This window comes from Mastomys coucha, unplaced genomic scaffold (assembly GCF_008632895.1).
Source record: "Mastomys coucha isolate ucsf_1 unplaced genomic scaffold, UCSF_Mcou_1 pScaffold21, whole genome shotgun sequence".
Lineage (NCBI taxonomy): Eukaryota > Metazoa > Chordata > Mammalia > Rodentia > Muridae > Mastomys > Mastomys coucha.
In genome coordinates this window covers 46,326,879-46,340,679 of record NW_022196904.1, presented here as the reverse complement: position 1 = coordinate 46,340,679, position 13,801 = coordinate 46,326,879, and the positions used below count along the sequence as shown (strand labels likewise).

General features: G+C 42.4%; 1 protein-coding gene across 3 annotated transcripts in view; it reads right to left on the bottom strand.

Moving 5' to 3' along the window:
* The window catches only part of Cyfip1 (cytoplasmic FMR1 interacting protein 1), a 97,236-nt gene that overhangs the window by 43,707 nt on the left and 39,728 nt on the right, over positions 1–13,801 (bottom strand). For all 3 annotated transcript variants that reach the window (XM_031386811.1, XM_031386814.1, XM_031386812.1), the window contains 4 exons: positions 8,237–8,328; positions 7,105–7,222; positions 2,217–2,339; positions 1,353–1,478 (listed from right to left, as the gene is read on the bottom strand). In XM_031386811.1, the coding sequence (XP_031242671.1) occupies positions 1,353–1,478; positions 2,217–2,339; positions 7,105–7,222; positions 8,237–8,328 (459 nt within the window). The remainder of the gene's footprint in view (positions 1–1,352; positions 1,479–2,216; positions 2,340–7,104; positions 7,223–8,236; positions 8,329–13,801) is intronic.

Sequence of the window (13,801 nt, the reverse complement as noted above, 5' to 3'; positions counted from 1 at the left end):
AAAAAAAAAAAAAAAAATCAAGCTGACATACCACTTGTGGGTTTTGTGATTGTCTGAGTAAAAAACTATCCCATGCAAAAAACAAAATCTATGAATACTTTACTATAACTAATGAGTTTAGGCATACTGGTAGATACAAAGAAAAAATATTTAAAATTTACATTTTAAATAGTTATTTGGAAATATTAAAATTACATCAGCTAAGAGTCAATACCTAGAAATAAAACAAACAATTTGAGAATTTCCAGAGATATATGATAGATATTAAAGAAAATCCATCTGAGTGTGAGGCCAGCCTGGTCTACAGAGTGAGTTCCAGGACAGCTGGGGCTACAGAGTGAGTTCCAGGACAGCCGGGGCTACAGAAAAACCCTGTCTCAAAAAACCAAAAGAAAAAAAAGAAAAAAATGCAAAAAAAGAAGAAAGAAAAGTAAGAGACAGATGTACTATTCTAAGCTACTTCCCCTTTTCAAAGCATTGAATGGAGACTTCATTGGGTTTTATAGTGGCTTTCTGATTTTGGTAGTCTATATAAGAAGGGAATTTGGAAGTTCTTGTATATTGTTGATTGTCTGCTCATGTCCTGCCTGAAATACCATGATTGTTTATGAAAAGTATCTTTAATATAAAGCTGGTTACAGTTAAAAAAAAAAAAAAAGAAGTTCATCAGTTATCTCTAGAATGATTTAGTAAGTTAGATATATTCTGATGGGAAATTCCAACATACTTCACTGTGAGATATACAAGGCTTATTATTCTAAAATGTTTATGATGAGCTTAGTGAGATGACTAAGTGGGCAAAAGTGCTTTCTGTGTAGACCTGATGAACCTAAGTAAGTTCAATCCCAAAACGTAGGAAAAATGAGAACCTCCACATATATATGTTGTGGTACACACACACACACACACACACACACACATCAATAATAAATAAAACTAGAATTAAGAAAAAATTTCCATTAGAAGGCTCAGGAGAAAAACTTTAAAAAAATAAAGAAGGAAAGAGGGAGGAAGAAGGTCAAGATTGCTACGTCATAGATCAGTGCCACTAAGGAATTGGAAACAATCAAACCTGCTCTCCTATGGCTCTCCTCTCATGGGGCAGAGACCAAATCCCAATTCATCGCCTGTCTTCCCACTCACAAGCTCTCACAGAGGGGCTGGCTACCTGCACCTGACAGGCTGCCAACACATACCTAAACAGCTAACAGCCGCTCTTCTCTCTGACAGACGCAGTGGGCTGCCCACCATACAAGCAATGTCATCAGAGGACAGTCTGTCCATCTTTCCCTTTGCCTTTGGAAGGCAGCACTATCAGCCACACAGGGAACAGGAAGCAGAGATAGCCTCACCTCCACCAGGGCAAACTTCTCCTCAGTGGTGTAGTTGTAGCGTGTGGCACGCTCGTACTCCTCAGCATTGTCGGGGCAGTCCTTGTTGGAGTACTTGTCGGTTGGATGTACAAGTTTCCAGGAATACTAATGCAGTCAAAGAGAAAGAAAAAAAGGAAAGAAAGAAAGAAATTCTACGCTGAAAGCAAAATGCTTGATTTTGGAAAGACAATAATAGCATGGCTGAGTCTAACAAGAAGTGAACCTTTAAAACATGTACTGCTTTCTGAATCAATCTCTCCCTCTCTCTCTCTCCCCCCCCTCTCATGCACACATACCTCAAAAATTAGCAAAAAGTCATAAGTCAGGCTTAAGAACTAACCCAGGCAAAATGTCCAAATTATCATATGCTGAACAAGTAAAACTTTAGCAACTTCGTTTGCATTTAAAACAAAAATTTACCTTTTAAACGATCATGTACTCTGCCAATTAAATAATTCTCCATCTGATTAAAATAAACTTTTAAAAGGGAAAAATGTATGCAATTCATAGTTAAATTTTTATATATTACCAGAAATATTTTACTAAACCTTAAAGACGCTAATGGTTACAAGTCCAAAGAGTGAAATGCTGGTCAAAAGAGAAGAACAAGAGCTGGCGAGATGGTAAAGACACCTGCCACCAAGCCTGGTGACCAGAGTTGGATTACTGACAAATGGTCTTGCCACTGCAAGTTGCACTCCAACCCCTATAGCTTTATTTATATCTGAAAAGATGAAACTCTTAATATGACATTGCCAAGGTCTGGAGTAAAAGCACTTCTAAGCAACTATGTGACTGCACAGTTACTCCATCGTCCACACACATGACGAATGCTGCGCCTACCACTTCCATCACATGAGCGCTCCACTGCGACAGAAGCTGCAGGCCCTGCAAAGCCAGGTCGAAGAGCTTCCGGTACTCGGCATCTGTCTTCTGGGCTTCCTGCCGGCCGGACCCTGTGACTACCTAGGGCACAGAGACAAAGGTGTTAAGAGAACCCACCCAGCTTCCCTCAGGGCTCACTGCCACGGCTAGCCCTCCTAAAGAACTCTTCAACAATCTCAGGAGTCTTATTAGCATTCATGAGGGCTGTGTGGAGAGGTAACTGGAGGGCCTGCTCCTTTCCTCAGTGTGTGAGCAGTTAATGGCTGCTGGGTTCAATCGTATGTAACTATCTGAAAACTATCCATGTTACTGCAAGTACCCCAGTTAAACCCTTAGTTCGTAAACCTAGACTTGGATAGAACTGTTTCTTTGACTTGCCATCAGTGCCCTATTTAGAATAAACATTAATTTCTCTCCCCCAGGAAAGCTCACGTAGCATCCAGAAATGCTACTCTAGAAATCTATTTCAAAGTCCCATATGAAAATAGATAGATAGATAGATAGATAGAAAGATAGATAGAGAGATAGAGATAGATAGGTAGGTAGGTAGGTAGGTAGGTAGGTAAGTAGGTAGGTAGGTAGATAGATAGATAGATAGATAGATAGATAGATAGAGAGATAGATAGAGATAGGTAGGTAGGTAGGGAGGGAGGGAGGGAGGGAGGTAGATAGATAGATAGATAGATAGATAGATAGATAGATAACAGATGAGCAAAGTTTGAACAGATTCCCCTTCTTGCTCCATAGCTAAGACCAACTTGAACTCACTGCCGATCGATCTGCATCTACGTCCTCAGTGCTGGGGTTACAAGTAGGTACCACTTTCAGTTTTGGTTGTTCTTGTTTTAACTACATGGTGATAGAGATGGACCTTACACATGCTGAATACTCTTGTGCTGAGCTATAAGCTCAGTCCCATGAACAGACCTTTGTACATGAGAGATGTACCACTGCCCAATGAACACATGAAAAGATGCTCAACAATTATTAGTCAGGGGATAACTTAAATCCAAACCTTTTAAGAATTGGCTGTGGTCTGATCTAAGTCACATCACAATGGTAAAAACTGTTTTTTCGCGGGACAGTGGTGGTGCACGCTTTTAATCCCAGCACTTGAGAGGCGGAGGCAGGTAGATTTCTGAGTTCGAGGCCAGCCTGGTCTACAAAGTGAATTCCAGGACAGCCAGGGGTACACAGAGAAACCCTGTCTTGAAAAACCAAAAAACAAACAAACAACCAAACAACCAAACAGACAAAAAAAACCCAAAACCAAAAACCAAACAAACAAACCCCCCTCCTATTTTTTTCAGGTTGTGCCTTGCCCTAATAAACTTCATTTTATAAGCAGCATTTGCCTCTGGACTCAGATACTTAGTGGGCACATAAGTCTGTAGAGCCATGCTCCTACAGATACATAACTATACCATGGGATACCCTGCTTAGACCTGTCGCCTGACCATCCAGTATGTGTGTCAAGAGACGGACAGACAGAAAGCTCAACGGTCCCAGGGCTTTAGCCCAGCTCAGTCTCCATGGTTACCACAGCCTACTCATCCGCCTGTCCATATATTTGTCCATCTGGAACTGCTGCCTCTTCATCAATCTAGACTTTCCTGTCCTCTGCTTCTGCATCCTCCATGGTCTTGAACCTTGATTCTACAGCTTTAGTCAAACCTGAGGCTCAGCTCAAACCTGTGACCCAGCAATACAACCTGCAGAACTGCCTCTAGTTCACTGTCTGAGCCCACAGTGAGCCCTTTGCATTTTTATCAGCCTTAGGCCTGCCTCCAGTCAAGCTTCCTTGCTTAAAACCACTTGAAGTTGACTCTAGCCCCCATTATCCTTCATGGCTACCATTCTGTAACCTACATCTATACATACATGTATATAAAGATACAATGACTATGTGATTTTGTAATATGTGACCTGGGACTTAATATTAGCAAACTAAGATGGAAATAAAAGAACCTCTTCTTGCCTCAGCTCTCAAGGACTTTAGAACGTCTCAGCAAAATGCTTTTAATGGGTTTGAGGCCAGCCTGGTCTACAGAATGATCACAGCCAAGTTCCTGGACAGCCATGGCTACACAGAGAAACTCTGTCTCAAAAAACATAAACAAAAAACTTTCAACAAAACCAGCAATTTGTAAGTGTACCATTATTCAATAAATTCTAACACTGAATAAAGACACATGCATGTTCTTGTAAGCTCCAGACACAGCACACTCTCAACTAAACCACAACCAGAAACCACTTCAGTCAAGTCAGGATCAAAAATAAGAAGATGGGTATGGTGGTGCATGCAGGAATCACAACACTCAAAAGGCTGCGGGTTCATGACTACCCACAAACAAAACCCTTACCATCTTCTTGAAAAGAGACTAAGGTGGTGGTGCAAGCCACCTGGGAGCAGCTTTAATCCCAGCACTAAGGAGGCAAAGACAGGTGGATCTTTGTAAGTCTGAGGCCAGCCTAGTCTACTGAGTGAGTTCTAGGAAAGCCACGGATACAGAGAAACCCTCTCAGAAAACCAGGGGGAGATGGGGCAAAAACCAATCACAGACCTAGGAAAAGGACAGGTAATGAAAGCTGTAAAATGCATTCAACTGGAGCTCTTGATTCCTCCAGATGTTCACACTGTTTAAGAGTTTCCTATTAACTCATTTTATAAGCACAGCCTGAAGTCCTGTGGAGCTGGGGTCCACTATGCATTTCTATACCACAGGCTGGACTAACAGCAGGAATAGTGGCTTGGTGGTACCTCTTCACTGGGGTACTACCCCAGTTAGGCAGGGTACACCCTGGGAGCAGCAGACAACCTGAGACATTTGGAGAAACAGGCTTTTTCAGTCATTTAGGATCCATTACTAGTATTTCAAATCTTGCAATGTGTATGGCCAGAAAGCAGAGGTGTTCTCCACTTGTGTTAACTGTTCTCCTGTAAACCTGGAGAACCAAGTGGTTCTCAAAACCAGTCTAAGACCTGCATTCCTCCCAGTTGAACTCACATACATACAAGGTATGACTGCACCGTGGCCTTCACATCACTGCCTGCTTACTGACATCACTGCCTGCTCTCTGACATGCTCACTGACATCACTGACTGCTCTCTGACATCTCTGCCTGCTCACCGACATCACTGCCTGCTCACCGACATCACTGTCTGCTCTCTGACATCACTGCCTGCTCTCTGACATGCTCACTGACATCACTGCCTGCCCTCTGACATGCTCACCGACATCACTGCCTGCTCACCGACATCACTGCCTGCTCACCGACATCACTGCCTGCTCTCTGACATCACTGCCTGCTCACTGACATCACTGCCTGCTCACCGACATCACTGCCTGCTCTCTGACATCACTGCCTGCTCTCTGACATCTCTGCCTGCTCTCTGACATCACTGCCTGCTCACCGACATCACTGCCTGCTCACCGACATCACTGCCTGCTCTCTGACATCACTGCCTGCTCTCTGACATCACTGCCTGCTCACTGACATCACTGCCTGCTCACTAAGATCAGAAGTGACTTCCATGTTCCTTGCTAGATCCTCCCAAAGGCTGTAACTACCCTCTTTGCTTAACCCACAAGCCTAGTAGCCATGCTAGATAGGTAAAATAATTTGAGTGTCCATAAAAAGAAAAAGTCATGGCAACCTGACTACAGAACGGTAAAGAATTATAAAGACTCATTTCTGTGGGGTCTCTCTTCCTAACGTAACTCTAGGCCCAGGCTTCCCAACAGCAGCTACTAAGGAATGGGGAGTTAAACATCCCTGAGAGGCCAATAAAGGTTCCACAGATGGATAACAAAGGCCATAATCGTCCAACTTTGTCCTCAGCTCCCTAATTTGAGATGAAGACCTGGTAGGGAGACAAAGGCCAGACGGGCATTTTGTACCAGTAGAGCCCCTAAAGCAGACCAGCCCAACAAGTTCAAGACTAGAACAGACACATTTAGCTAAAGCTGTGGGTCTATCAGCTTCCCTTTATTTAATATGACCAACTCTAGATAAGGGAAGATTGCCCCGATTCCAGCATACCACGAACCCTTCAGAGTCCACCCTCTGCCTTCTAGGGAATCTTTCCGTGTGCCTTGCTGCTCTGTATGCTCATTTTTAATAAAAGTGTTTTCCACTGGCTGATTATGTCTGAGATTTCCCCTGAGGCTACCTGATGTGCTTGGTTTTTCCTGACTTTCAATTCTTTAGCTGGCAGGGAAATGAACGCAATCCAGATCCAAGGAGGTTATCCCCTGTACCAACCTAGAGGCCTTGGGACTGGCATCCCTTCTAAACATGACAAGGCCCATAGACCAAAAGACCCTTTCTTTCCCCTGATAGTCTCCCTCTCCTTCCAGTTCCTACTGCTCCATCCTCTCCTTGGGTTTTCTTTTAGTTTCTTTTTCCTTGTCTTTTTTATTTTTTTTCCTTCTTCTGACCCCACCTTCCCCCTTTCCTCCCTCTCATTCCCAACCCTCTTTACTCTGGGGCTTCCACTCAACAGTCATAGATGAGCTAGGCAAGCATTCTACGAGTTCCAGTCCTCCCTGGGTCTTCCTGCAAAGCTGTATTTTATATATCTGAGCAGATAGAGACAAGGCTAACTGCACTGATTCATCAATTCGGAGGGGTTTGGTTTTGTTTTAAATACTTAGGCTGGAGTTTGGGGAATCTTCCCTTATTTAGTTTTGTCAGTTTAAAGAAATGTTTTTTGTTTTTTATTGGTTTTTTTATTCTGAGATTTTTCAAAACAGTTCATGTAAATATCTGCCTGTAAAAGAATAAAGTCAGCACTTGAGAGTCTACGTGGCTCTGCAGGCCGAATGGAGCAGTGGGTGTGTACCTCGCTATTGCTATAACGTGCCAGCTCAGAGATGAAACGCATGTGGTCTTCACGGATCTGGATCATCTGCTCACAGATGTTGTACTGTGGGCTGCTGCTGGAGGACGTGCAGGTCCACCTGGGGATGGAGAGAGAGCCGTGTGTGACTAGAGGCACCAGCACAGTGCCCGGGTGCAGCAGGGGAAGGCACTGTGGTGCTAGGACCATTCAACAAGTTTTACGGTTACAGAAAAGTTGATAAAGGAATATTTGACAGGAACCATCTGGGGCCTATAAAACCTGAAGCATGAACTACATAGCTTTCACTAGGAAAGGTTGGCTGACTCCCTGAGGGAGAAATACAATGTCTAAATCATAGCTAAGTGGTTAGTACAGGCTGGTTACTGGTATGAGCATCCAACAAGTCAGTAAAAACACCAGAGAAATTCAATGGGCTACGCGCACCATACAGTCAGTAAGATCATATACATATAGTAAGTTGTAACGGTAAGTTACGGAACCTTGACAGCTGAGACTATTGTCTGTATATAGACAAAGTAGGTGCTTCAGGACCTGAGGGCCACAGTGTCTCTGCCACATCTGATACAGTCATATCACACACACACACACACACACACACACACACACTCCCTCTTTTAACCATTTCCATTTAAAAGCGTTTAAGATCAGTCTCATTTCTAGGGACCTTACAAACACAGGCCTGGATTGGTTTAGCCCTCGGGTGACAATTTTGTAAACTCTGCTAATATACATGAATAGCCCCTGCTCCTCTCCAGGCTTGATTGACAAGCATGTTTCACCACATCTCTGTGTCCAGAAAAGTATTTTTATAGTCTCAACTAGCACTTTGTGGTAGAAATCTTTACAATAATAAAAATATTTTAAGTCTTTGCTGCCCAACATGCTAATCACTGGCCAGGGAACATTCGAACTGGCCATGGAACATTCGAACTGTGTTTGCATTACTAAAGAAGTTAAAATGTTTAGTGCTTTCATCAATGAATTTAATTAAACTTAAACATTTGCTTGCATACCTGTGAGAATGTCAAGGGAACTCCTTTAGATAAATGCATGCTATGGAGATGCCCAGAGAGTCCTGCAAGCTCTAGGGGGCAGCTTATTCTTTTCCTACCTGGACTTATTCTCCTCATAGTGTGCGCTGGTCTTGATGTATCTTGCCAGTTCTATTTGCATATCTCCAAAAAGTGGAACCACCTGCAGCTGCTGTATTCACATAAGAAAAAGAAAGAGAATGTCACAAAGAACATCTAGTCACCAAATGAATAATCATTAGGAAAATAACTAATGCCATTAGCTTGAGTTGAACACAGTTGTAGATCATCCAATATATAAAATATCTACTTTTAAAAGAACAAACTACAATTTAAGAAACAACATATGAAAGTATGTTTAAAGACTTAACTTACACGCCGGGCGGTGGTGGTGCACGCCTTTAATCCCAGCACTTGGGAGGCAGAGGCAGGTGGATCTCTGAGTTCAAGGCCAGCCTGGTCTACAGAATGAGTTCCAGGACAGCCAGAGCTACACAGAGAAACCCTGTCTCGAAAAAACAACAAAAAAACAAACAAACAAACAAACAAAAAAAGACTTAACTTACCATGTTGCTATAACCATAGCTGCATTTCTGTATATTCGTAACACTTAAGATATAAAAATTTATAGGCAAACAGTATTCAATAGATCTACATACTCATGAACAAAAGATGTTTAAGATGTCAAAGCAAAAGTTCTATCCTTAAAAAATCCTAGAGAAAACTCTGAATGAATGGAATATAATGTTCATGAATTAGAAGGCCCAATATTTATTGATTGATTGACTGTTATATAAACTGATTATATGATTGTTCCATGGTATGGTTAAAGTGAAGATTTTAGACAGACAGAGACAGAGAGAGAGAGAGAGAGAGAGAGAGACAGAGACAGAGACAGAGACAGAGACAGAGACAGGCAGAGGCATCTGGAAGAATCCAGAGCAGAAAGAGAAAGTAGACTGGACATGGCCAAGAAGGGATGAATAGCAGGGGACAGAGAATAAAGCAAAGAGTGAGAAGCAGCAGCAGAGAGGACCCAGAAAGAGGGAGAACAGAGACATCAAGAGCTCACACATATCAAAATTAGCGGGGTTATAAGGAGTATGAGTAGCTGGTGGGGAGGGAAGGCCAGGAGCTGGAGGGTGTTTAGGGCAGGGGAGGAGGTGAGAAGAACTAGGAGGCCAGAATGGACATTGAAATGTGTAACAGGTACATGAAAGAGAGCCTGGAGGCCAGCATGAGCTTTAGTATGCTGACAGGCACCACAGGTATCCATTTTCCCCTTCTGCCTTTTGAAATTTGGGAAATGGAGTTTCCTTTGGACTTGATAGTTTATTAAGTTTATTCTTTGTTGTTGCTGGGATCAAATTCCAGGATCAAGTAAGTATAAGCACTTCGCTACCAAGCTATATTCTCAGGCCAGATTAATATTTATGGAATCCCAATCGATATTTCAGTAGGAAAATGCCTGTTTGTAAACCAGCAAACCAGTTCTAAAATGTATGGTGGAAAGCACATGCACGCGTACAACCTTTAAAAGGTCCCTCTCAAGGATCTCTCCCCCCTCCCACCCCGTCTCTATCTCTCTCCCATGTCCCCACTCCAAGACAGCCTTTCATTCTCACCCTTCCCATGATAAATTTCTTGCATTAGATCTGTCACGTGACGTGATTTTTATAGCATACCTTGGCCTGGACCCACCAAGGTACCCTCTGCTGCCTAATCCTAACAGTACCTAAGATTATCTTAAAGAATAAAGCTGGACGCGATCATCTTCTGAATAAGTACACCTGGGAGAAAGCTGCAGATAGTAAGGCAGTGTAGCCCTGCATCAAGGAAGGAAGCCAGAATACAAGACAGAGACCCAGGACAGATCCACAGACTAATGTATGAGCTGGAGAGGGTGCCAAGCACGGGAGACATAAATGTCTCTGTAACAAATAAGCAGGGTAAACTGAATAACCATACTAGAAAAACAAAAAATTCCCAAGAATGTCAACCTTTACCCCCACACACAAATAAATATGGAGCCAGTTCTAGAGAGGGCCTATAGATCTAGATGAAAAAGGAAACAGAGTATTTCACAAAGGTATCTTAGTAGAAGATTCTTGGGATGTCTTACAGAATGTGTACAAATGAAAAGATGACTGGCTCTCTCAAGGATACAATAAAATCAAGAACTTCTCTTGGTCAAATAACACCATAAAGCAAGTGAAGAGCAGAGGGGCTGAGAACAAAGCTCTCACAGCTCAATGACAGAGCTTAAGTGCTTATCATGTGTGAGACCTTGGGTTCAGCCCCAGCAGCGAAAGGAAACAAAGAACCTGAATAAGAGGAAGGGAAAAGGGAAGATGAAGTCTAAGGGTATAAAGTTTCAGCACCGAAATGGACCTAATGCTGACAACATTAACAGTCTTATATTGCTTGAAATTCACTACTAGAATACGTTTAAAGGCTCTCTACATGAAAAATAAGTATGAACTCAATTAGTTCACAGTGGATACATGTATTAAGACATCACATTATACACCATAAATATAAACTGGATTTATTTGTCAACTGTCTTTTTAAAGCTGGGGGGGGGGGAGGAGTTGAGACACAAAAAGGGGGTGCACTATTGCAGGGCTGGGTGGAGTAGGAGTGTCCCTGCAGACTTCAAAGAGGTGAGAATGAAAAGTCGGTACAGCTGGACTTTGTCAGCCAGACTGGATCAAAACTTTGGAGTCTCATCCTCTGGTTTAATGTTTTTTTGTTTTTTTTGTTTTTGTTTTTTTTTTTTACACATTTAAGGACAGTCAAATTTCAGGAAAAAGTCTCCATGTGCAATTCCCAATACAAAGTTTCAGTGGCAGCTACATTGAAAGCTCTTCGTAAAGTAGTTCCACTGGCTGATAAACAGAGCTCAGGGTATGGCTTAAGGAGGAATGATTTATAAGAAGCATAAGGAGAGATTCTATTGGTGAAGAATGCAAAATACATGGCACCTTTTTCATAAGGATGGGTCCTAGTCACTGAGAGACAAGGCCCAGGATTAGGACCTAAACAATGCCCAGGATTAGGACAACACTCACTTCCCCCTTTCAGGTGAAATAGCATCATTTCTTTCCTTCCCTTGAAGAAAATAAAAAGTCACCATGTTTAACAGTTCTGGATCTTCTAATGCTTTCGGTGAGCTGTGCCTTCTACACTGCAAGTATTCTTAAAACATATATCCAATAAAAGACTTAGCTCTACAACATACAGACAATTACAAACTAATAGAAAAAAAAGAGCAGTAAAGATGAAAAAGCATTAACACAAAAGGAACATACCAGGGACACGTCAGGAAATATCAGCCAATAAGAACACAGTGGGGCTGATGTTCAGTGGGTTATATACTTGTGCAAGCTTTAATACCTGAGCTCAATTCTCCAGAACCCATGCAAAAGCTGAATGCAGGGCATGCGTGGGTCTCTAAAGCTCAATGGCCAGCCAGCCTGGGGAAATCAATGAGCTCTAGGTTCAGGGAGAGATCCTATCTCAAAAAGTAAGTTAAAGAGACAGAAAGAAATATGTGACATCATCCTCTAACCTTCATCATTCATGTGCATGTACATCCACATGCACACACCTACTCCAACATGTACGTATCCCACACATATATACACACAAATAAAAGACACACATGTTACACAGACATGCATGCAGGCAAATTATCCATACGCATAACATAACAATAAATCATAAAAAGGACAAATAAATGACTTCATGATGCAATCCAAAGTTTTGGAAAACCAAGGGAAAAAAAGCTAACTCAAACCTGCACAGCAAGAATTAGTAAAAATCAGAGCAGGAATTAATGAAATAGAAACAAGGAAAACAATACAAAGAATCAACAAACCTCTGAGGTGGCTCTGTAAGATAAACAAGATCACCAGTCCTTTATCCAACTAATGAGAAGAAAGAATGAATGCAAATTAACAGAACCACAAGTGAATAGAAAGCATTCCAACAAACATCAAGGAAATTCAGAATATTAAGGGAATTCTTTGAACACCTGTACTCCATTACATAGTACAAAGTAAAAGTCATGGATGAACTTCTTGATTAAGCCGAACTGTCCAAATCAAACCTGGAATTCTGTGACCTGCATGGCTTATCCCTAACAAGTACAGAAAAGATGGGATTGGGTGGCCTTGTGCTCTGACCCAGGCTACTGCACAAACTCAGCACATTTGTTTTAAACTTCTGAATCAAGGGAATGGGTTCATTGTAGACAGCTAAATGAGAAGGTGACTCTATAAAACTTTCTACCCAAAATGTGCCCTGGCTACAAGATATGCAGTGATAAAGATGAAACAGAGATTGGGTAATGGCCAACAAATGACCCATCCAACTTGACACTCATCCCATGGGAGCCAACCCCTGATACTGTTAATGATACTCTGCTATGTTTGCAGACAGGAACCTAGCATAACTGTCATTCAGTAGCTGATGGAAACAGATGGCTCAAAGACACCACAAGACCTACAGAGTCAACTATCTTGGGCCCATGAGGGCTCACAGAGACTGAACCACCAACCAAAGAACATGCAGGGGCTGGACCTCGGCCCTTTTACACTAATGTAGCAGATGTGCAGCTTGGTCTTCATGTGGGTCTCCTAACAACTGGAGCAGGGGCTGTTTGCTGTCTCTGACTCAGACTCTGTTGCCGGCCTATGGCTCCCTTTCCCCCAGCTGGGTTGCCTTGTCTGCCTCAGTGAGAGGATGTGCTCAGTCCTGATGTGCCAGGACAGGTTGGTACCTATGGGTACCTCAGAGAAGGGGAGGTGGAAAGGTGGGTAGAGTGGTATGAGGGTAGGGCAGGGAGGCGAGGAGGGAGGGGGCTGCAATCAGGACGTAAGATGAATAAATTAATTAATGAAAAACTGAGGAGATACAGTTACTGAATACACCTGGGCAGAATGCCAAAATATTATATATAGCTGGACAAGGAAGCAGGCTGTCCAAACCCAAGTTGTAGACACTTGTGCAAAATGGTCTCGGTAGGGGTTGTACATGTGAATATGCACGGGTGCGTGCGCTTGTGTGTATGTGTGTGGTACAATAAATAATTAAAGACATCATGAATTTGCAAGGAAGACTAGGGAAAAGTAGGAGGAGGGAGTAGAAGTGATGTAGACACAGTAGTCATATATAAAGTTCTCAAAAAAGTACAATTAAAAACAAAAATCACAAAATGTCAGCACCACCAGCAGCATCAAGCTGTAAGGAAAAGTGAGACCTGTCTAAAAAAGACAGATAGCATGTGAGTGGAAGGTGAGTTCCACTGTGTCCTTCTGGAACACAACGTCCACCTCCACGCTGTCACATCCCTTGTCTACCTACTCCTCCTACACGTAAAGGTCTTAGCATTACCTCTATTCAAGCCTTGTGCCAGTCATATGTCTGCTGACTCAATTTTCTGTTTGGGGGGCCATGGACTATAGATTTTAAAATATCATCATCATCATCATCATCATCATCATCATCATCATCATCATCATCATGCATTATTATATAATTGCTGCACATGCCACAGCAATCACGAAGAGGCCCAAGGAAAATCCTCAGGAATCAGTTCTCTCCTTCTACCTTGTTGCAGCTGGGTCTCTCTCTCTCTCTCT